The sequence below is a fragment of the Nuphar pumila genome, chromosome 13 (genome assembly GCF_984573655.1).
Source record: "Nuphar pumila chromosome 13, dmNupPumi1.hap1.1, whole genome shotgun sequence".
Lineage (NCBI taxonomy): Eukaryota > Viridiplantae > Streptophyta > Magnoliopsida > Nymphaeales > Nymphaeaceae > Nuphar > Nuphar pumila.
Window position 1 is genome coordinate 23,171,036 of NC_143261.1, and position 24,969 is coordinate 23,196,004.

Sequence of the window (24,969 nt, forward strand, 5' to 3'; positions counted from 1 at the left end):
GCTGCTTCTACCTTCCCTTCATCTGCGCGCACTGCCACTAAGAATGTCTGCTCCCCATGCTTGACACCCTTCTTCAGTTGCATTGCCGATAACATTGAAGACTTGTCTTTCTACGTAAGACACTGCACTGTGTGGGACAGGTTTGACCCCATGATCGTCAACGTGTTAAACTTTTGCAGCATTATAACATTCTGGCTTCGCAGAAACTCCATACCTAGAATCACCTTGAAATCGTCCAAGGGCACCACAGAGAAGTTGGCTTTGCCGATCCAACTCCCAACTTGAGTAGCCACATCTCTTGTTTCACCAAGGATGGGCTTGGCCTCAAAGTTTACTGTTTTGATGTTCCTCTGCTTTGACCCAGTTTCCAAGCCCAACCGCTCTGCCTCTTCCCGCGAGACAAAGTTGTGTGTGGCCTCGGAGTCTATCATTGCTGAAGTAGACTTTCTATTCATAATGACTTATACGTACATAAGTTTCTTACTAACCTGCATGTTCTTAGTCACGCAACTTCCAGCTACGTTAATCGTTCGCATGACCCCCATCCTTGGTTGCATTGCTTTAGTATCACTGCATTCAGTATCGCTGCATTCTTCTTGTACAACATTGGCTTGCCCATCGTCCTTTACGAGGCGCTTTGGGCACTGCCTGACGATATGTCTATCACCGTAGAACCAACATGTCACAATCGCACTCTTGTTGTTGTTGTTATGCTCTGTGAAGTTCTGTTTCTTTTCAGATTGATGGCATGTCGACACCTCACCGTTATCATTGCGCTGCTCACCATTCTTGCCTCCATGGTCAGGCTTCTTCCCGACTTTGGTTGATGGGGTGAAAGGCTTACGTTGAGTATCAACTAAGTGCTCGGCCGCCACATATGCATCTTCCAAAATACGGGGGTTGCTCCTTTCTACTTCAGACTGTGCCCATGACTGAAGTCCCACAATGAACCAGTTGAGCATGTCGTCTTCTGGCATGTTGGGTAACTCCAGCATAAGCTTCTGGAACGTTTTGATATATTCTTGCAACGAACCAGAGTGTTTGAGCTCACGAACCATCTGGTATGCCTGTCTCTGCGCATTTCTTGCATGAAGTAGCTACGCAACTCCATTTTGAAGTCATCAAAGGTGTCTATCACACATTGATCCCTCTCCATGTCATTGCGCTTCCGCCTCCACCAAGCGATAGCATCTCCATCAAGTAAGGTCGCTGCAGCCTTAATCCTCAGATCTTCAAGGGTCACATACTGGATATCCAAGTAGTCTTTTACTTGGAACAAGAAGTTCTCAATGGCCTTGCTGTCACGAGAACCATTGAATTTTGCGGGTCTTGGCACATCAATCCTTGATGGCCTCTCACAATTTCCGTCATTTAGGGTCACCGTCCGCTGCAACGTACAGTTCTTCAACAGAAGCTCCCCTACTTCAGTCTGCAAATCGGTTACTGTAGTCGTCAACGAAGTGACCTGTCCCATTAATAAGGTTACCTGCTCTTACGGGCTAGTCACCACATCATTTAGTCCATTGAATGATTCACATGCACGTGAAATCGCTTTCTCATGTGAAGTCACTTCTTCCACCAGCTTGTTAACAGTTGCAACAAACTCTTCTTGGCTCGAGGTGAACCCATCTCCTCAGCTTCGGCAACTGCCTTGCCTTTGGTGTTGCACAAGTTTTGATAAGGCGCCATGATGTCTTGCTCACAAATCGTAGCATGTCGGCGTGTCTGCCGACACTGACTCCGGAGTCCCTTCCCCAGCACAAGAACGGGCTCTGGTACCACTTGTCACGAGTCTATTTCCTTCAATGGGCCAGCGTGGCGCGACGGTCCTTCCTCACCGTTGCAAGCCTACTAGTTAGCTCGTTTGCCGATCGCGGAAGCTTGTAATCAGAGTGCAAGACAGTAAGAGAGAATAGAGGGAGAGAAATTGCAATCACAAGAAGCAATCACAACGAGGGTGAACAAAAGAAAGCTCAACACATTTACTTCTTTGATAATTTTGCCCGCAGGCTATTACAGTTCAAGTATACAGGCTGCCCCTTTGGGGTATTGATTCACCCGAACCGGGCAACTTATATCAGATTCAACAAAAGCAAAACAGACTCTAAGCGCAAACTGTACGATGTAAGTCGCAAGGGAACAACTTCAATCTGGAGTCATATTCAACCATCTTTTTTCTGAATCCAATGAGGCAAGCCTCGCAAGAGTCCTGGCCAATTTGTTTTCCATATCCGTGCAACTTGAATGCCAACTCTGTTAAACCCGAACATAATATCTGCCAGACGATTCGAACGGTTTGTAGCATTGCCCCCTCCTTCCTTACAGCCGTTTGTTGAGTTGCATGACCTGATCTTTTCGTGAAGATTCGATCAACACATTTGAGTCGAGAAATGTCGTGAATCAAAACAAATCATGTTCCTAATGATCAACAGCTTCCAAATGACATTTGGGCGTGACAGACTTTTGATTGCCATGTTAGGAAACCAAGCAGACGAATGTTGATTCGACAGATACTTACAATGAATGAGCTGGACCCAGGGATTCGCCTCGTTCTGTAAAACCGCCCAACCCAACTTGGATAGACATGTTGCATTATGGTCCCACAGGGATTTCATGCCTAATCCACCCTCTTCTGTTGTCCTGCAGACTTTATGGACCCAGGCTATCAAATGGAAGTGACGATTTGATGGAGAGTCATACCACAATAAGCTATTCATGATTTTTTTTCATCTTTGAAATAGCATAACTGGGCAAAATAAAACATGATATCCAGTAAATTGGAAAAGAGGCAAGCAATGACTTAATTAGAACCAGTCTGTGGGCCATTGAAAGGGTTCTGCTACTCCAATTTTCCAGTTTATTCTGAAATTTCTTTAATAACGGTTCACATAAAGATATCTTCAATTGGCCTGTGAAGAGAGGCAATCCCAGATATTTGATAGGCAAGTAAGCTCGCTGACACCAACTTAAGTTTCCAACAAATAGAACCCGACTGTGGGAGAGATTAAAGAGAATGTAAAGAGATTTTTCTGGGCTAACCATAAGTCCAGATTTGTCTTCAAAATCATGAACAATTCCCAAAATAATTCTGTAAGGATTGCCATCTGCAAAAAAAAGAGTGGCTCCAAGAAAACCCCTTAACTGACAGCTGAAAGAGACCCCACTCTTCGGTTGATTTAAATGCCTACTAAGCATTTCCATCACAAGGAGGAATGGGGAAAGGGTCACCCTGACAGGCACCTCTGTTGCTGTGGAATTCTACCCCTGGTTCACCATTGATCAACACTGCAAACTTGGGAGTTGACACATAGCATAATAGGGTGGATCCAAGAGTCTGCAAAACCCAACTATGAAAAGAGTGGCAGTCTGTTGCTTTTCTCGCAGGAAAAGCAGCTCTTGTGTGTCGCAGCCATGGGGACCCTGAACTGAAAGGTTTTGTGTGTGTCCTGATTTTCTTATGAGTTTATGGGGCAGATTTGATTTACTTGAGAAACATTCAATTTCCATGGTTGTGTGGTGCCTTGGAGTATATTTAGGCACCAAGAAGGATATCAGTAAATTTCAAAACTATTCCTAGTTTTTGTAAAGAATTATTTACATTTCATAGTACAATCATAAATTTTATCCATGCATAACACCAGCTACCATGGTATTTCAAGCATTGCTATGAGCACAGTACTTTGGGAAACATTAGCACCCCTACCCAGACATTAATTGAGTTGCCCAGGGTGGTGCAAGACCAGCAAGCTTAGGACCTGTTGTTGATAATCTTGTTTGCTGTGAGCTCATCTTTCTGCCTTAACCCATTAAGCCAGCCTTTTGAGATCAATAAATCTAGTACACATGCGGAAAAATGGCTCGCCGAGATTTTGGGTAGTCGTCAAACTTGCGGATATACCAACGGTGTGTTTCTCCAGCTACAAACACAAGATTTGCAACCTGTGATGGGGAGAGATACTTAGAGTTAATGTATAAAAAGAATATGATTTTAAGAACACTATGATGGAAGAGGACATCATTGCAAAACTAGTTAATCTCAGGAAGGAGAAGGATGAGAGGACCTACCACAAATCCGAAAAGAAGCCAAATTGTAACATCTGATCCTTCACTAGCTACCAGAATTCCTGCATATATAACCTGCATTGTTGGAAGGTAAATGCAGCATCATACACACCATGAAGTTTAGATAGAAATAAATTGACAGAAGAACATGAGTAGGGGGGCTTACCATTTCTGCAAGATAGTGAGGACATGAAACCAAATCAAACCAGTCACCCTGTGGAATCTTGTATTCTTCTTCTTCACCCATATGCATTTTGAGAGAACCCTGTGAAAAATAAGACGGTACATGAGTTGGAAAACAGGTAGCTTAATGTACATCATGCTACTATTCTTAAGGTAACTGCATAAGATCAGGAAAATCTGACAATTGAAAACAGTCCAATTACATTGCAAAAAAAGTTTGTTATAAGGGAAAAGAGGATCTTTCTACGAAAGACAATTTTATCAGCACTCCCAGTCATGATGATGCTATTGAAGAGTGAAGACTGAGGATAAATGATACTAACAAATGAAAAAGAGAACACAAAAGTGAATTCAATAAATGCATGCAGATTTCCCAGTTTCTTGGACTTAAAAATGATTTCTATAGACATGAAATTCCTAAATTAACAATGACTAGTGGAAAAACAAATATTTGCAAGAATATATCAGTATATTTGATAGACTATCACAAAGCCTATTTATCAGTTCATTAAAAAGTGATTGGCTTTTAAATTGAGTTCAATGAACTTTCTGGAAAAGAAAATTTCTATCATTCCAAAAGAGCAATACAAGCCATTATATTCAAACTTTAATCTTTTGTTACTGTGTGTGTGTGCCTGAGTCTGTTAAACATGAAAACAACTCAATTATATCCTGGATAATGAAAAATGTGATCTAAATTATATTCGGGAGAATTGACAAAATCTTGCTGCCATATTAAAATATGTGCAAATTTTAGAGAAAAGCCAGGTCCACAATGTTGGTGATTTCATATAACAAAAGTTCGATCTCTTCTTTTAGACATGAACGATTTTCCAACACTCCCTTGTATTGGCAGTTTTTGTGGATTAAGGACAAAATGATTGATTTAAATCAGAAAAACTACATCCACTTACAAGTGTGGCATGGCAACGATACTGATGAACAGCACCCCAAGCAAATAAAGCTGCACCAAACCACTGGAACCAACCAAGCCCTGTAAGAGGTTTCACAAGTCCCCACCAGTCAAATTTGACATCTGACATATGAGCTTGCCCCTTAATGATGAAAGGAGTAGCTATACGGACAAGATGACCAAATATCTCTAGTATGCATGCACTACAAAGTGACAGAGGTGCTGCTGTATAGAAGCTGAACATACAAAATAAATATAGGTCAAAATGAGCAAAATGACCACAATCTCTTTCAGTAAGTGAAGGCCAAAATAGAAGTATTAAACACACATGAGAAAACAAAAAGCTGCTAATGATGTACATTCTGTTAATATATATATATATATATATATATATATATATATATATATATATATATATATATATATCAGGGGTATTTTGGTCTTTCTAGTCAATGTAATAAGTACAGTCTAGTAGGGGCTGTATAGTCTTTTTGTTTATTTACTTTTCTGTTTCTTATTGAGTCTTAGTCAACATGACTGTTGGGGGGGCAGTCCATGACAATCACAATCTCACAAGAAACACAATGTAAAATATAAATCTGTATATCACTTCAAATATGTTTGTAAAAGCATAAATTACTACAAGAGAATGGCTCTATTTATATTTATGACCTAATAGTGGTCCTTGTGTGTTTGTGATCTCTTGTAGCCCTTGGTGGCATTCTATTGTGATCATTAGTCACTTCATTTCACATACATAACCTAATCTGTCTAGATTATAAATCAGCAACCTATTGGTAGATTAACCCCAGCAACCTAATCTGTCTAGATTTTGGAGTTGACATAGCATAACCCTCGAGATTATGTTATGACAACAAAAGCGTAGTTTACATCGCAAGCAACCACACATTTAATGAGCGAAGCAAACACATCGAAATGGATTATCATTATGTTAGAGAAGAATTCTTGAAAAAGACTATTACATTGTCATATGTACCATCCGAGTATCAATTGACGAACTTATTCACAAAGCACTTTCGTCACCAAGATTTTAATTCCTCCTAGGCAAACTCTCGATCGTATCACCATGAGTTTGAGATATATATATATATATATATATATATATATACACACACACTTTATCTATGTAATAGGTAAATATTCATTAGGGGTATTTTTGTCCTTTCACAATTTTGTAATAGGTTGTGCTGAGTGTGATTAAAAACATGCCTCAAGGTGTAAAAGGTGTGCCTCGCCATAAAACGAGAGCCCTTTTTGCCTTGAGGCACACATAAAAATGCGCAAATAGTATGAGGCGCACACCTCACGGTGAGGTATGCCTTATCCTAAGGCGCGCACCTCATTTTTGTTTTGGGTCAAATGGGGTCAAAGCCCCCATTTAACCCAAAAAAAGGAGGCCCAACTGATTAGGACCTCCACCCTCTCGTCACTCACTCTTATCTCCCTGCTGAAAGGAAGGAGGAGGTCTTCTCTCTCTCACTCTCACTCTCACTCTCACTCTCACTCTCAGCAAGAGAAAGGACCCATCTGTTACATTATAATTCATAAGACAATGTATTTTCTATATATAAAAGAAGATACATATACATATATATTTCATATATATGGACATGTATCCATCTACTTTTATATATATATATATATATATAATATTTTTTTTTGTATTAGCTGTAAGGGTATTTTAGTCATTTCTACATTTTACTCATATTCATGTTTTTGAATATGATTGTAATTCTTCCTTTTTAATTTTTCTTATTTTTGTAATTTTTTCATTTCTTATTTTTGTTCTTTTTATGTAATATTTTTGTACATGTACAGTGTACAACAGTCAGCCACCGACTGTTGTACACAGTTTAAAAAGATAGACGTTGGGTTGATTCCCAACGTCTCTAATAAGAGACGTCGAGAATAGCTCAACGACTCTTTAAGTGTGCCTTATAAATAAGGGCTATGTGAGCCTATTGAAGGTATGTATTACAGTAAGGAGTTTTGTCTTCTTAAGCTTATAAACACTATGGATTTAGTTTGTGTCTTGAGTATTTGAAGTATCAAGTTATTTGAAAACTTGATTGTTTGCAAGGATTCTTCACATGGTATCAGAGCCCTTGGGAATTATTAAAGAAGGTGATTATTGAAGAAGATTGTGTGTCTCAAAAAGCGTGCACCTACCTTTCTCTTGATCCTCGGCGTGTAGACTACTTACAATATATATCGAAAGAATCATACCATATCAAGTAAGCTCTAAAGACTCGCTTGTGGTAAAGATTATTGAAGAAGATTGTGTACCTCGAAAAGCGTGTACCTACCTTTCTCTTGATCCTCGACGTGTAGACTACTTGCAATATATATCGAAAGAATCATACCACATCAAGTAAGCTCTAAAGACTCGCTTGTGGTAAGATCTTCACTCTATATTCCCTTCTTCTCAAAATAGGAGAAAAAGACTCATTTCTTTCTTGGGTTCAAACTCAATGACTCAAATTATCATATTTGGGCTAGTAATATGGAAGCACATATCAAGGGTAAAGGGCTTTGGGGATGTGTCCAAGGCTCAATACCGGAACCGAAACCGAAACCAATGATTACTTTGGTTGAAAGAAGAGAAATAAAGATTCTTGAAGGTGAAGAGAGAATCAAAGAGCTTGAAGACTATAGTAAGAAACATGAGGAATGAGAGATAAGAAATTTTAAAATCCTATTATGGATCTTCTCATCCGTTAAAACAAGAATCAATGCCAACATTATCAATTTCAAAAAAGTCTCTCAAGCATGGCAATATCTTGAAAAAATGTACACTTCAAGAGACTTGTCCCAGAAGTACTATCTTCAAAAAAGGGCCTTGACCCTCCAACCTATGTCACACGGACTCAGCTAGGGGGTCGACGCACCCGCGTCGACACGCCCCGACAAGGGTGCGAACACGGGTGCAGCTTTGGACACAGGGTGAACACGATCGACCAAGTGTCGAACTCGGTCAACACACTGGGGCTGAGTCCATCCACATTTTAGAGTTGGTCAACTTTGACCGAGTCTATTTTTGTCCATTTTTTAGGGCAAAAAACTAAAAAAAATCAAATTTTTTATATAGCCGAGTCTTATTATTGTTATATATAGCCGTGTCCCCTAATGGGCACAACTTTGACTGAGTCTTATTATTGTTATATATATATATATATATATTTAAAAAAGATATATACATATATATAGCTGAGTCCCCGTGTCCAAATTTTTTGAAATTGCGCCACACCCGTACCCGCACCCATGTGACATAGCCTCCAACAAGGCAAAATGACTATTAGAGAGTATTTCGCGGAGTTGTCCTCTATTTGGGATGAGCTTGTCGTACTTGAGCCCAAATGGAGTGGTGAAGCCATTGAGCTTAGGCATAAACAATTAGAAGATGATCATTTTTTCAACTTTCTAAATGAGCTTAGACCCGAATTTGAACAAATATGATCCTCCCTTCTATCTGCCTTTACTTCCCCTTCTCTTGAAGATGTAATTACTAAATTAAGTGAGGAAGAAACTCATATGGGTATAAGCAAAAATAACCCAAGTGTTCTTGCTACACCTTCCAACCAAGAAGAAGGTGAAGGTATTAATGTCGTTTCAAGACCGGGAAACAATTTGAGAACCTACAAACCTTCCCACTTCAAAAATCAAAATCAATGAGCAAGGAAAAATAGTGGGCATGGCGAAAAAAATATTATAGTAAAATTGTGTGTCACTTTTGTAAGAAACCGGGGTACATCAAACCGGTTTGTCCAAAATGGAAGAAGTTGCTAGCCATGGCTACCACATCCCAACCCCAAAAGGAAAAAAGTTCATCTTCTTCCAATGGAGCTCTCTCTTTACATCAAATTGTGGAAGCGCTTCAACCGCTTCTCAAGGAGGCAATTTCTGGAGTCGCCATGTCAACTTTCTCTCCTCCAGATAAGACTTTTTGGCTCTTAGATTCGGGTACCTCCTTTCATATGTCTCCAAGTATTTGTTCCTTTTTCGAATATTCAAAAAATTTCTCTTCATCCTTTGTTTCAACCACGAATGAAACTTCTCTTGAAATCAAAGGAATTGGGAATTTTGAAAAACAATATTTTTTTATCCCAAAAATTAGATTTATACCAAAATTGAACTTAAATTTGTTTTCGGTCTCTCAACTCTTGGACCATGGATGTGATATAAAATTCTCATCTGATAAATGTTGGATACATGATCGCCAGTCCGGGAGGTTGATTGAGGAAGGCTCTAGGAAGGGAGATCTATACTATGTCGACTTCCTTCAAATTCCAAAAAACCATTTTTTTAATGTTTTCCAACATAAAAATATTAGTGTATGGCATAAAAGGCTTGGACATCCCAATATTGTTAAAATTTCTTATTTACCTTTTGTTAAACATCTTTGTAAAAGTGATTTCACTTGTAATGATTGTACTCTTGAAAAGATGAGAAGTTTATCTTTTAATCAAAGATCTATGTTACAATAAGACCATTTGAAATTGTCCATTCAGACGTATAGGGACCGGCACCTGTTTTATTAAAAGGAGGGTTTTCGTATTATGTGATTTTTGTTGATGATAATACTAGATATTGTTGGATATTTTTTTTAAGCACAAACATGAGGTATTTACGACATTCAAAACATATCATATGATGATCAAAAACCAATTTAATGGTGACTTGAAAATTCTTAGAACTGACTCTTGAGGAGAATACCTATCAAATGAATTCAAAAGATATCTTGAGAGTTATGGTATTCTCCATCAAGAATCTTGTCTGAAAACACCTTAACAAAATGGATTAGCCGAAAGAAAACATAGACATATTATTGAAACTACTCGAACCCTTCTCATTTCGCAAAACATTCAAAAAAAATTGAGCCGAGGCAGCTCTCACATATGTCTATCTCATAAATTGACTTCCATCCAAAAATTTAAACAAAATTTCGCCCTTTGAAAAGTTGTATACAAAAGAACCTAATTATAATAGGTTAAGAATTTTTGGATGCAAATGTTTTGTTCTTACGGACAAAAATGACAAGCTTTCACCAAAAGCTATCACATGTGCTTTTCTTGGTTACTTCGAAACTCAAAAAGGGTTTCAATGTTACGATATTAAAAACGACAAATTATATGTGTCCAAAAATGTGAGTTTTCTGAAAAATGTTTGTGGTTTTGAAAGATGTGAACCTTATAAAGAAAATATAGATTATTTCTTTTTATTTGAGTTATTATCTAGAAATAATGATGCTAGTGATGATGAGTTCCCACATAATGACTCTAGTGATAATGAAGTTGAGGAAAATAACTCATTTATTACACCCACCTACTTATCAACATATTGATGAAGGAACATCTAGAGATCCTATCACATATTCCCATAGAGATAAAAATAGTTTTAGAGGTGCAATAGAAAAATATAACGAATCTAGTGGAACTACCTCTTCAAATGAGAAAAATCTACGAAGAACTGAGAGAAATAGAAAAGTCCCTTCTAGGTTCATTTCTTATGATTCATTCACACGTAAACATAGAGCTTGCCTTAGTGTCATTCATTCATATGTGGAACCCAAAAACTTTAAAGAAACCAAAAAAAGTATTGAATGGATAAAAGCTACGGATAATGAATTTAGAGCTCTCAGAAAAGCGAAAACCTGAGAATTTCAAGATCTTTCTAAGGGTAAGAAAACCATAGGGTGTAGATGAGTGTTTAAGGTCAAAACCAAGAGCGCTGGATCTCTTAAAAGATATAAAGCTCGTCTAGTAGTCAAAGGATATAGTCAATAATACGAGATTGACTATGAAGAAACATTTGCCCTTGTTGCACGAATGGTTACTGTCAGATGCCTTATTACCATCGTTTCTATTAAAAAATAGAACATTTTACCAAATTGATGTTAAAAACGCTTTTTTAAATGACGATCTTAATAAAGAAGTGTATATGGATGCTCCTACAGGAACGAAGACTCCTAAAGGAAAAGTATTTCGTCTCCATAAAGCACTTTATAGACTAAAACAAGCTCCTAAAGCTTGGTATGACAGATTTAACTCTGTAATGTTGTAAAATAGTTTCTCCTAATGTTTTATTTATCAGAAAATCCAATGCAGGAATAGTAATATTGTTGTTATATGTTGATGATATGCTAATAACTGAAAGCGATTCTAAAGGAATTAAGAGCATAAAATCTATTTTAAAAGATAAATTTGAAATGTCTGACTTAGGATTTCTGACCTACTTTCTGAAAATTGAAGTTGCATACTCACGTAGAGGTTATTTTTTATCTCAAACTAAACTTGCTTCTGAGATTCTTGACAGGTCAGGTATTACAAATGATAAAATTTATGAAACTCCTGCTATAGTAGAAACCAAAATGAAAATTGATGATGGAATTCTTCTCAAAGATCCCACTCCCTACAGAAAGCTTGTAGGCTCCTTGATGTATCTTAGTATTACTAGACTAGATATTTGTAATGAAGTATGCGAAAATATAAAGAATGCAAAATGCATTCACAATCTCCAACAACAGAGAAATATCAAACTAGAGCCACAAGTCCACTATGGGACAATACATACACAAGCTTTATAAAAAGCACAACTAAAATAAAAAGACTCTTTTATTGAAAGAGAGAGCATGAAAATGCTTAAGAAATATAAGGGGTCTCACCCCTATTTATACAATAAGAGAGGGCCAAAAAAGGAGCCAAAAGGGGGGCTCCCAAAGAGTCGTTGGGAGCCCCCAACAATCACATTTGTGACCGTTGGGGGGCCCAACGACTCTATTATGGGGGGCCCTTTTGGCGTGAATCCAAAAAATAAAAAAGAAAAAGAAAAAGAAAAAAAAAGATTTTAAAGAAAATATATTGTTTATTAAAAAACAATGTAAAAAGACTATAATACCCCCTATCGGGTATTATAGACTTAAATATATGATTTAACACCCCATCTCAAACTTTACGAGGTGATGACGAAAAGTTTGCCAAGTAGAAACATGAAGCGAGGCGCAGAAAGTGCTTTAATAAAAAAGTCTGCTAGCTGATATTCTGATGTGACATATGACAATGCAACTGTTCCACGTAAATACTCATCTCGAACATAGTGGCAATCTATTTCAATATGTGTGGTCCGTTCATGGAAAGTGTGATTGTTAGCAATATAAATGGCACTTTTATTATCGTAGCACAGTTTTGAGGCGCCAGTAATGTCAAACCCATGTCTTTGAGAAGACTTTGAAGCCACACAAGTTTTATTGTAGTAGTTGTCATAGCCCGGTACTCAGCTTCAGTAGAGGATAGGGAGGCTTTTGTTGATTCTTGCATCTCCAAGCAATTAAAGAATCTTCTAAAAAGACACAAAAGCCAGTAGTTGAGATTTTATCATTAGGATTACCTCCCCAAACTGCATCAGTATAAGCAAGTAAATTTAATGAAGAAGAGGAGGATATAAATAGCCCTTTAGTTATAGTATTTTTAATGTATCAGATGATTCAGAACACAACAACACTCATATGCACAGTTGTAGAGGCATGTTGAAATTGGCTAGCAGAGTGAACAACATGAGTTGTGTCTGGTCTGATGATAGTAAGATATGTGAGAGATCCAATGAGTTGTCTGTACGGTGTGGGATCTTCTAGAAGAACCTCATCCTCTAACCTTAATTTTGCGTTGATTACTTCTAGAGTAATGTATCAGATGATTCAGAACACAACACTCATATGCACAGTTGTAGGGGCATGCTGAAATTGGCTAGCAGAGTGAACAACATGAGTTGTGTTTGGTCTGGTAATAGTAAGATATGTGAGAGATCCAATGAGTTGTCTGTACGGTGTGGGATCTTCGAGAAGAACCCCATCCTCTAACCTTAATTTTGCGTTGATTACTTCTGGAGTCTCCACCTTTTTATCATTTGAAATATCAGACTTAGCACATATATCTACAACAAGTTTCATTTGTGACAATATATATCCTCGGGGAGAATACGCAACCTCAATACCAAGAAAATACAGAAGAAAACCTAAATCAGACATGTCAAAACTATCTTTTAGCATATTTATAACATTTCCTGTGATAATCATGTCATCAACATAAAGCAACAAGATAACAATATTCGTACCTACACTTTTCACAAAGAGAGCAGTGTTAGTATAACAGGAACGAAAACCCAATTTGTTCATGATATCACTAAATCGATCATACCAAGCCTTGGGGGCTTGCTTAAGACCATATAAGGCTTTTAAAAGCTTAAGAGTTTGACATTTTCCAATGTTAATTCCAGGTAGCAGATCCATATAGACTTCTTCAATTAGATTTTCATTTAAAAATGTATTATTTATGTCAAGTTGATATATAGGTCATTTTTTGGTTGATGCGATAGCTATTAAGGTTTTAACACTTGTCATTCTGGTTACAGGAGCAAATGTTTTTTCGTAGTCAATTCCATATTCTTGTGCATATCCTTTGGCTACTAATCTGGCTTTATATCTTTCTAAGGATCCATCGCTTTTGGTTTTAACCTTAAAGACCTATTGACATCCAATAAGTTTCTTATGAGGAGTTAGGGTTACAATTTTCCAAGTATTGGCCTTTTTTAAGGCATCTAACTCAATTTGCATGGCTTCAACCCAATGTGGTATAGTTTTGGCTTAATTATAATGAGTCGGTTCATAATATGAATGTAGTGTTAACAAACATGCTCGATAGCTAGGAGTAAGAGACTCATATGACGCAAACCTATTAGGTGGGATTAATTCTCTGGAAGATCTTCTAATAGGATTTTCTTCTAAAGATTCAGTGAGATGAGAAAATTTCTCTAAGGCACTAATAAGCCTTTCTTGATCTCTTCTGGTATAAACATTAATGTTTTCATTACTGGTATCACCATTAGATGATGATATATCAATATTGGATACATCACATGTATCCTCTATATCTTCAAGATGATTCATGGAATCATCACATACATCATCAATAAGGTCATGCAGAAACATGTAATCAACTTCATTTTGGTTATCTAATTTTTCAAATCCATTCTCATCTTCCAAGAAGGTTACATCTTTTGAAACATATAGTTTGTTATTTTTAAAATCAAAACATCTATAGCCTTTTTATTTTTCCCATAACCTACAAAAACACATTCAATCGCTTTTGGAGATAACTTGTCTCTCTTATGCAAGAGAACAAAGCAATTACAACCAAAGATGCGAAGACGATTGAAATCGAGAGAATTTATACGCATCGGGAGGTGAAGTAGATGCAATGGCCGCATCCGATGTGGAGAAAGTGGCTTTGAGAATTTGTTGAAGAGCCATAAAAATTTGACCAAGAGTTTCTTTGATGTCTCCGCTCTTGCCTTCATCTTAATTGGTAGTAGATTCTTTAAGAGAAGCCACCTTAGGCTTGAATGTCCCATTTAGTTTCGGGCAAACGGGTTTAATGTGATGGCTTATGACAATGATGACATACAATCATTTTTCTTCCTCCACCATAGTTGCCTTGCTTTCCAAAGTGAGGTGGTTTGTATGTTTTGATATTGTTGTCGGGTTTGGATACAGCAATCACTTCATCAACGCTTTTACTCATGCTAAGCCTAGTTTCTTGTTGAGTAATTTTGGCTATGACATCTTTAATAGGAGAAAAAATAGATCTATGGAGGAGTGAAGACCTAACTTGATCAAATTCGAGACGTAGACCAAACAAAAATTGGAATAATCGATCTTGTTCCATTTGTTTTTGCCTTAGTTCTCAACATCCTCCATAGAAACCCATTTTGGCTCCAAAAGAGCCAACTCATCCCCACAAAGGGTTTAGAGCACTATAGTAATCTTGAATGCTCATATCCTCTTACTTAGTAGTTCTAACCTTTTCTTACAAGAAATAGGCTCTTGCAAGATCTTTTTGGGTATACATACCCTTCATAAAAAACCAAGCCTCATTGGCTTTGCGAAATTTGGCAATATTTGCACATACCTTGAGTTCTACCTTGTTCATAAACCATGCTAGGATTTTTGCATGGTTGTTCTCCCAATCTTCTACTTTTCTTTGATGATCTTCAATAGCTTTGAGAAGAGCATCTCCCTCAAGAGTTTTTTCTTGACCTTCTTCAATCTTGGTGAGCTCAAGTTGAGGTTCTAGAACGAACCCCATTACATAACCCCAAAGTTTTTTTCTTTTGAGGTTATTCTCCATTGTGGATGCCCACATCATGTAATTTTTGCTATTTAGCTTGAATGATAGGTTGATCTTGGCCTCCATTGCTCCAATAAGGAAGTATGAGAATAAAGAAGAAAGAGTCACAACTTCACCTTACAAGAGTCGAGTGGCTCTGATACCATGTAATGAAGTATGCAAAAATATAAAGAATGCAAAATGCATTCACAATCTCCAACAACGGAGAAAGATCAAAAGAGAGCAATACACAAGCTTTATAAAAAGCACAACTAAAATAAAAAGACTCTTTTATTGAAAGAGAGAGCATGAAAATGCTTAAGAAATACAAGGGGTCTCACTCCTATTTATACAATGAGAGGGGGCTAAAAAAAGGAGCCAAAAGAGGTGCTCCCAAAAATAAAAAAGAAAAAGAAAAATAAAAAAAGAAAAAAAGATTTTAAAGAAAATACATTGTTTATTAAAAATAATGTGAAAAGACTATAATACCCCTATCGGGTATTATAGTCTTAAACATATGATTTAACAATATTTTACATGCAGTTCATACTGCCAGCCAATTTCAACATGCACCAACATCCGTTCATATGAGTGCAATTCTGCGGATTATCAGATACATAAAGGGATCGTTGAATAAGGGAGTATTTTTATCCTCTTCCTCTTAATTAAATCTAATAGCTTATACTGACTCTGATTGGGGAGGTGATCTAAATAATTGTCACTCCACCACTGACTTTTGTGTGTTTTTAGGAGACTCATTAATCTCATGGAGATGTAAGAAACAACAAAAGGTATCGTTATCCTCTACCGAAGCTGAATACCGAGCCATGATAACTACTACCATGGAGATTGTATGGATTCATCAGCTACTAGAAGATATGAGGATTAATGTAGAAGGGCCCACCAAGCTATTTTGTGATAACAAGAGTGCAATTTATATTGTCAAAAATCACACATTTCATGAGAGGACCAAACACATCGAGATGGACTGCCACTATGTCTGAGAAGCATATCTGAAAAGAGTTATAGATCTTCCATATGTAACTTTAGAATATCAGGTGGCAGGTTTCTTTACCAAATTGTTGTGCTCTCCGCGATTCAACTTCCTTCTTGGCAAACTTTCGATCATTATGCCTTAAGTTTGAGGGGGGGTGTTAAATTGTAATTCATAAGACAATGTATTTTCTATATTTATAAAAGAAGATACATATACATATATATATATATTTCATATATATAAACATGTATCCATCTACTTATATATATAATATATATTTCTTTCTTGTATTAGTTGTAGGGGTATTTTAGTCATTTCTATATTTTACGCATATTCATGTTTTTTAATATGATTCTAATTCCTCCTTTTTAATTTTTCTTATTTTTGTAATTTTTTCATTTCTTATTTTGTTCTTTTTATGTAATATTTTTGTACACAGCCAGTAGTACAGTGTACAACAGTCAGCCACTGACTGTTGTACACAGTTTAAAAAGATAGACGTTGGGATGATTCCCAACGCCTCTAATAAGAGTCGTTGGGAATAGCCCAACGACTCTTTAAGTGTGCCTTATAAATAAGGGCTATGTGAGCCCATTGAACATATGTATTACAGTAAAGAGTTTTGTCTCCTTAAGCTTATAAACACTGTGCATTTATTGCACTTCTTTTGTGGTGTAAAGCTTATAAACATTGTGCATTTATTTTGTGTCTTGAGTATTTGAAGTGTCAAGTTATTTGAAAACTTGATTGTTTGCAAGGATTCTTCACACCATCACCCTGATGGTACACAATTTTTTTTTGTTTTTCCTCTTTTTATCTCATCCTCTTCATTTTCTCTATCGTCTTCTTCGTCTCCTTTTTCTCTTTTTCTTTTTTCTCTCCTCTTTTTCACTATCATCTCTTCTTCTTCTCTTTTTCCCCTTTTTCCTTTCCCTTCTCTTTTCTTTTTTTTCCTATTATTTTTCTCCTCCTCCTCTGAGCTCTCGTCCGCCACTCTCTTTGTTTTTCTTCTTCTTCTTCTTTTTATCCTTCATTTTTCTTTTTTTCCATTTTCAGTTTCTATTTTTTAGTTATATACATATATATTATGTGTTTGGACAAGTGTATATTACATATATATTATATAATTCATGTATAATCTTTTTCTAAGTTATATAATTAGTTTCTCAATTATATAATCAGTTTCTCAGTTATATATATATATATATATATATGTTATATATTTAATTAATTATATAAATCTATGCATTTGTGTGAAAAACTAGGACGTTATATTTTGTTGTCAAGCCTGTTATGCTGTGTAGTTTTTTTCACAGCTATATTTATATGTGTGTGTGTGTGTGTTTTCTTATCTTTTTTCACACAGTAGGTATTGACTCTGTTTCAACATGGAATTCCTGTGTAATATATGTTGATTCTTATTGAGTATGAATCTGAATTTCAGCAGCTATTGGCTCTTAATTTTTTATTGAATGTTCATATTTTATTTCTTAGATACCTACAGAGATCAAGTTGTGACATTAATGCTACTTTTACATGTTAATCTCACATTTTTTGGTATTTATTTGAGATTTTTTATTTCTTATTGGTTGTTGCTTCATCAATAAAGCATTTCTTTTATTTATTTGTATTTTTAGATTATTTTTTTAAACTTTTTAAGTTTAAAAAAAGAATTGAGGCTTACCCTTTACGCCTCGCCTCAACACTTTTCACAACATTGGTTGTGCCCATTAGGGGCACAATAGTCTTTTATTTCTTTTTTGTACAAACTAGAATTTTAGTTTGTTGTTGAGGGCATCTATGTAAAACATACATAGAGTTATTGAGGGCTCTATGTGGCCTTGGTTGAGTTCTTGTAAACTTATGCTTTTTCAAGCATCTTGACATATAAAATCCTATATTTTTTAGTGTGTTTTGCCCTTAAGTGGCCTATGTGCTTGTGTTTTTGTGTTGACCCATAAGTGGTCTTGGTGTTCTTTGATAGTGTTCTTGTAAGCCCATAATAGGCATTCTCTTGCATTTACTTTCTCATTTAATTATGAAAACAACCCAACCTGCTTAGAGTAGGATTAAAATTGAGTAATTCCTGTAATGAGATATCTTTGAGGAATGAGAATACAATTCAGAGGCACTCTTAAGTCTTATTCCTCTATAGAGAAGAACACTAATCTTTCACCAACAGCTATCTCCACCTCCAGCTTTCCTCACTACACCATCACCATCTTCATCCAATTCCCTGAAACTCAGGCCTAACAATTGCCAGAGAGCTCCCACAACTGACCATCACCTACAGCAGGCCGACCTGGAGACTGTGCAGCACCAAACAGGGCAGCGGCTCCCTTGCTTTGGCCATGTTCCTCCCCTGCTCTTCCCTGGCAACAAGCAAACCCCTGCGTCGCCAACCCTCTGCTGCACAGCACACGCCAAGCGTCTTGCACCGACTTTGGGCACATGATAAAAAGAGAGGGGAAACAACAAAATTTAAATAGTCACGTGAAACTTTATCTTAAGTTTATACAGAAACAATATTATTAAGGAGAGAGAACTGGTCCAACTTTAGGCACAAATGACCAGATAGCAACAAACTAAAGCACGACTAAGCATATTATCTCACTGTATTCTAAGACGGTTGAATTTGATGTAGGCACAATGTTATAAGATGAACAGATAAATGCACATAATATGATGTCTGATACAAATATACTGTTTGTGCAGCGTGCTATATGAAAGAGATAGACCACTATCATTCGTGACAGTGAAAATGCATATCCTTCAAAAAAAATCAAAGATTAGCCTAAGAGGAATCATCTGTTTTTTAAATTCTAGGATGAGATAGAAAAATACTTTGCCTCAAAGTTGAAGTAATATAATATATATTTCATGAAAATCAATGCTGCAAATAGAAAACTTGATGCCTCAAAAGACTCAATAACTAACAGTCAAGAACTAGAACTATATAAAATGAAGGGGATTAAACTAAAATATCAAGTCATAAAAATTCTAAAAGATAAAATGAAATAGGAAATGTGGAATGAAAAGATAAAACTGAAGGCAAGTGCGAAGACTTACAATATCCCGGTTAGATAGCCAAATATATGCATTCGAGCAGTAGGACTGTAGTTAAACACATATATGGTCTCATAGAGGCGCCTTAAGGTTTGAATCTCCATCATCAAAAGAAGGAAAACAATCCTCCACAGCAGATTCCTGTGTTTGAAAGGAGTTGATTGGGTTTTTTGAATTGAAAGCATATGTGAACCTCCAATCAAGTGGCTAGCAACTGTAGAATAATGCAGTGACTCAGAAGCCACTGGTAATGTTACGCTATATGCATAAGACCATGTAGAAACGACCAAGAACATCGTCCACACAACAGCCACCAAATAAAAATGCAAGAAGAAACTTTGAGGAATGGTGAACTACACAAAATTCAAACAGCAAAAAGGTAATGACTAATAAGGAATAAAACAAACTGAATAAAGTTAAACTAAACAAGAAACATCCAAGAGAACTTCAATCTTGGAAATGCAAGAAGCAGACATAAGGTCGTAATTCTCAATGAAAATGAGGAAAATTAACAAACAAAATGTTCTCAGCTGTCATGATACCGTTTACCAATGTAGTAAAACAAGCACTTCTACCTTGATGATACTGTAATAAAGTTGTCATGTTACGCTATATCATAAGACCATATAGAAACGACCAAGAACATCGTCCACACAACAGCCACCAAATAAAAATGCAAGAAGAAACTTTGAGGAATGGTGAACTACACAAAATTCAAACAGCAAAAAGGTAATGACTAATAAGGAATAAAACAAACTGAATGAAGTTAAGCTAAACAAGAAACATCCAAGAGAACTTCAATCTTGGAAATGCAAGAAGCAGACATAAGGTCTGTAATTGTCAATGAAACACAATGACGAAAATTAACAAACAAAATGTCCCAAGCCGTCATGATACCGTTTACCAATGTAGTAAAACAGGCACTTCTACCTTGATGATACTGTAAGAAAGTTGTCAACCTAAGAATAGAAGAGCAAAAGAAGGGAGACAAAGAGCATGAAAGAATAATGCTGACAAGAAATTTCAATTGGATATTACTGGCATTCTTCTTCTTATTCACGTTAGTGAGTTTTTTTTCACTTAATCACCCATTCTGCCCTTTTTGCATGTGTGCATGTTTATTGTGCCTTTTGTGCTCTTGCAGTGTTCCTTCACTTCTATCGGTTGCCTTTCTTTTTCCTGTTTCTGAACTAAAGATTGCAGGATGTGATAACATAAAGAACATGTTTTTTCTAATCCACTTTCAGAACACACTGATTCTTTGTAATATATCTTTAGGTCATTATTTTTATTCAGTTGCAGCTTTTCAACTTCTTAACTGTATGGGATTCTTTCTAATATTGTTTTAGGTCATTATTTTTATTCAATTTCAGTTTTTCAACTCCACAGTTGTATGGGCCTCAATGCTGCATATGACAGTTGCCCCACTTAGGCCAGATGTTGAGGCTCTAGTACATCTCAGGAGTTGCAGGATGCAGTTGCCAAAGGGAGGGAGGGTACTGGTATAGGCTATGTCACATGGGTGCGGGTACAGGTGCGGGGGTGTGGCACTTTCAAAAACCTTGGGTGCGGGGGTGCGGCAAAAATATACAACAACAACAACAACTACTACGCCTTCATCCCAAAACAATTGGGTGCGGGGGTGCAGCAAAAATATAAAAAAGTATATATATATATATATATATATATATATAGTCCAAAAGTTGGACATAAATGACCCTGGGTGCGTTGACTGCACCCAGGGTCAGGTTGACCGCATCAGGTGAGGGTGCGGGTGCGACGCGGCACCTAGTTGAAGAGTCCCTGTGACATAGGGTATAGGTATGTGAAGGCTTAATGTTTCATAAAAGTATTGATATAAGTATTGAAACACATGCCTGTAATGTTTCATAAAAGTATTGACATAAGTTTCTCATAACATTGTTAAAACTTATGAAAAAGTTGGCACACGAATCTAAAAGATTGAAGCAAGCTATTAAAAATAATAACCTAATATAGTAAATCTGAACTGTTAGATTGATTTAATTTAATGATTCAGATGATGTCACACATATATGTTTCTAATAAATGTGACAAACAATCATAGTATTAGAATATTCTCTTGTGAGTTACATGTAGATTCTGAATATGTTCACTTAGATTATGAGCCACTGTCATAAATTATGATTTTCAATGCTTCATATTCCTGGAATATAGTTGCATTGGCACTTGTCATACCTTTCTGTGCAGGTGTCAAGCATACCTGTACTAAGTACTAGTACAAACCTTGTTTCAGAAACCATATGTAGAGTACCAAACATTGAAGAAACTCATCTCATATAAACTCTGAAACTCACCCTAAGCCCTTGAGAAACTCATATCACATAAAATCGAAACTCGTTTCATATGCGTTTATTTTTTTTAAAAACGATATACAATTATGCTCTTTGTTTTTAATTTGCAATGATAAATTATTAACATATTATGATACAACTGGTAAATGACTTATTACCCTTAAAGATATGATTATAGACTTAAAAAATCAATATTTAATTAAAAAATTTCAATGAAACACGCGTAGTGAATCTAAAAAAGTATGAATATCTTTACATGCCCATTATTGGTGAAAATTTATAATAAATAGTTGTGATATAAAGGAGTAGTAAATCAAAGAATAGACAGTAAATGGTCCAGTCTGAAAATCAATTAATTTGCTCAACATAGAATATTACTCCCTACCATAAAAGGTTTTACTTGTTGAATCATTTGAGTCTGTCAAAATTAAATGCAAAACAGTTATTTTACTTGTTAATATATTTATACTTTTAAAATTCAAAGCTTCATAAACAATTGTCTACTTATATCATTTCTGAATTACCTCATGCATAGCAACTCACTTATAGGAATATTTATTTGAGTTTGACTTTTAAATTGAAGCATTCAACGATTTAGATGATGTCACAGATGCAACATGTACAGTTGTTTGCATCTTCATCCTTGCTTTTATTCACATCACTGGAATAACAAGTCTAAAGCTTGGCTACTAGGCCATGAATTAAGTTGGTAAGGAAACCTCAAAAGGAAAAAAATAAGACAACCCAAATGAATCATCTCTTAGAGTCTTCTTAGAGACCTTCTCATGGAAGACCAGGGCCGCTTGCTGCTGGTGACTAATAAACTGGTTTTGTTATTACACGATTTTTTTTTCAATTGCTCAAGAGACACACCGATGCCTTTTCTGGAGTCTTGAGCATAATTGCAGACTAAGAAGCGAGATGAGGGATTGGGAAGCAATGCATGTTGAAGCGAGAAGCGAACGTTAAGAAATGGCTGGATGCATGAAGCAAGAAGTAACTCGGAAGCATAAAGGGGAAGCGAGTAAGAAACAACAGTAAAAAACAGTAGAAAAATCACACAAAATTATAGCTAAAAGTTGTGTCCTTTTACTAATTTTTCATCGCTAGCATTGCTTCTCGAAACAATGCCAGTTTGTACAATCAGATGCAATTTAGAAATTTTAAATACCTATCCGAATTCCCCTTTTCTACTTCTTCCTAAACTCACGTCCATCGCTCGGATTGCACGATCGTAACAAAACTTAATAGTATTGACTTAATTTTGGGATCATAAGGTTCATCTCTTACAATCAGTAACTCTCCAGTCTCTTCATATTCCCCATTGCTCCTTTCCACAGAATTTCTTATTTCCAGTATGAAGACGGGAAAAGGAAAAAGAAAACAAACGAAATCATGATGATAATCAAATGCACCTGATTATCCAGAAAAAATAGGATAAGTTGTGATACCGTTCCATAACGCAGTATCGCAACTCGTCATGCTTTTCCGGACAATCGGACACATTGAACACTCCAAGAAACCCTAAATATGCATTCAATTTTCCAAAACATTCGTTTTAACACAAACGAAAACTCGCAAACAGGGCACTAACGAGTTCGGGAAAAAAGCTAAAACAGAGAGAATCAAAAAGGAGGAGGAAAAGAAGAATCCGATTGCTTACTCGATACTGAGAGTTGGTCATGAGTTTGCCGCGCTTGGCGAAGCCCATGAGGGTATCACGGAGGGGACGGAGCGCCGGAAAAGGGAGGGATGCGACGGCGAGGGGCAGGATTCCGGCGAGCCAGGCGGCCCTGAGCAAGAGGGCGAACCGGAATTCCATTTGGCTCTTCCGTCGGAAACCCTAATTCTTCGCCGCCGCACCTGAACTCGAAGCAGCCGCGGCTACTGGTACTCGATACACCTTATCGTATCGCTTATGAAGCGTACCAGTAGCAAATACCGGTACGAAATTTGTCTCGGAAACCATAAACCTAAATACCAAATATTTAAGAAACTCATCTCAACAAATTGAGAAACACGCTTTTCTTACATTATAAATTATTATCAAGTTCGTTTCTAATAGCATTTTTGCATAAAAACAACAAATTCATTTTTATAAAGTCACTATTTTTGAGAAGAGTAATAAATATTATAATTTAATTGTAAAAGTCATTCTAATATCGATCAATTTACATATTATGTTTAACCATTTTAATTTATAGGTATCTTTATAAAAATATATACTTTCGTATCAACTTTTGTGAAACTCGTATCAATTCTTGTAGATACCGTATTAATGTATATGTAAAACACGTATCGGTATTTTTTAAAACCGTTTCAGCATGAGTTTAAAATAAAATCGTACCCAAAAGTTTTTAAGCCCTCACGTACCTCTACCAGTATGGCATATACTGTACCATTACCCATACGGGTTCCTAACAACTAAAATCTTAGAAAACTGAAATATGTAAACCGACGAAATATGTAAACTAGTATAATCCGAGATTTTTATAAGATTTCTTTGCAAATCTAATCCTACAGATGCATTGAGTATGGTCCATTTGATTGAAATAGACTATTGGATCATCATAATCACATCAAGAAATATAATTTTATAATTTTTAAGCCTTAAAAGATCATTCATATATATATATATATATATCATAATCGGATGATCTAAGCTACTCTTTCCATGAAACCAAACATCTAGATCGCATCCGTACTGTATAATTTTAGAAAAAAAATTATAAAAATATCGATGCATAGATGATCAGTGTCTTGGTAGCAGAAAGAAATGGGTGGTAAGAAGAAAGTAAACGCCTTAAACCTCATCAACAGAGGGCCGAACATGAACTTCGGATTGTAGCGGAAAAAGATTCACAAATCCGTTTTTATGGATCTAAATCCAAATACCCATAATCCAAATCCGTTTTGTCAGACTCCAACCAAGAGGGACCATAATCTTGAAGCATATATAATCAATAATAATTCATGAAATTGCGAACAATGCACCAACTTTTATATTTGCATTATTAAAAAGAACTCTGAACAAGGGGCATGATTATCTGACACGAACCAAAACAAACCCGCATTATTTATGATCTACCGCGTGAATTAAAATGTATCAAAAAGATAAAAGTACGTAGGGCACCATTTTAATCTTCACAGTTGCCACCATAATTAACAGAGCAACATAGATAACAGAGACAGACACTGTGTCCTTGCCTCACATGATGATCCGAAGTATGAAATTAT

The 24,969-nt window shown here is 36.3% G+C and overlaps 1 protein-coding gene across 1 annotated transcript; it reads right to left on the reverse strand.

Moving 5' to 3' along the window:
- Positions 1 to 3,551: 3,551 nt before the first annotated feature.
- Positions 3,552 to 19,695, reverse strand: LOC149818085 (polyprenal reductase 2-like). Its single transcript, XM_089986144.1, has 5 exons — positions 19,403 to 19,695; positions 5,160 to 5,394; positions 4,229 to 4,327; positions 4,066 to 4,137; positions 3,552 to 3,939 (listed from the first exon to the last, which is right to left on the reverse strand). Exons 1-5 carry the CDS (start codon positions 19,693 to 19,695, stop codon positions 3,835 to 3,837), a joined length of 804 nt encoding a protein of 267 aa, XP_089842270.1. The 3' UTR covers positions 3,552 to 3,834.
- Between the last annotated feature and the right edge of the window lie 5,274 nt (positions 19,696 to 24,969).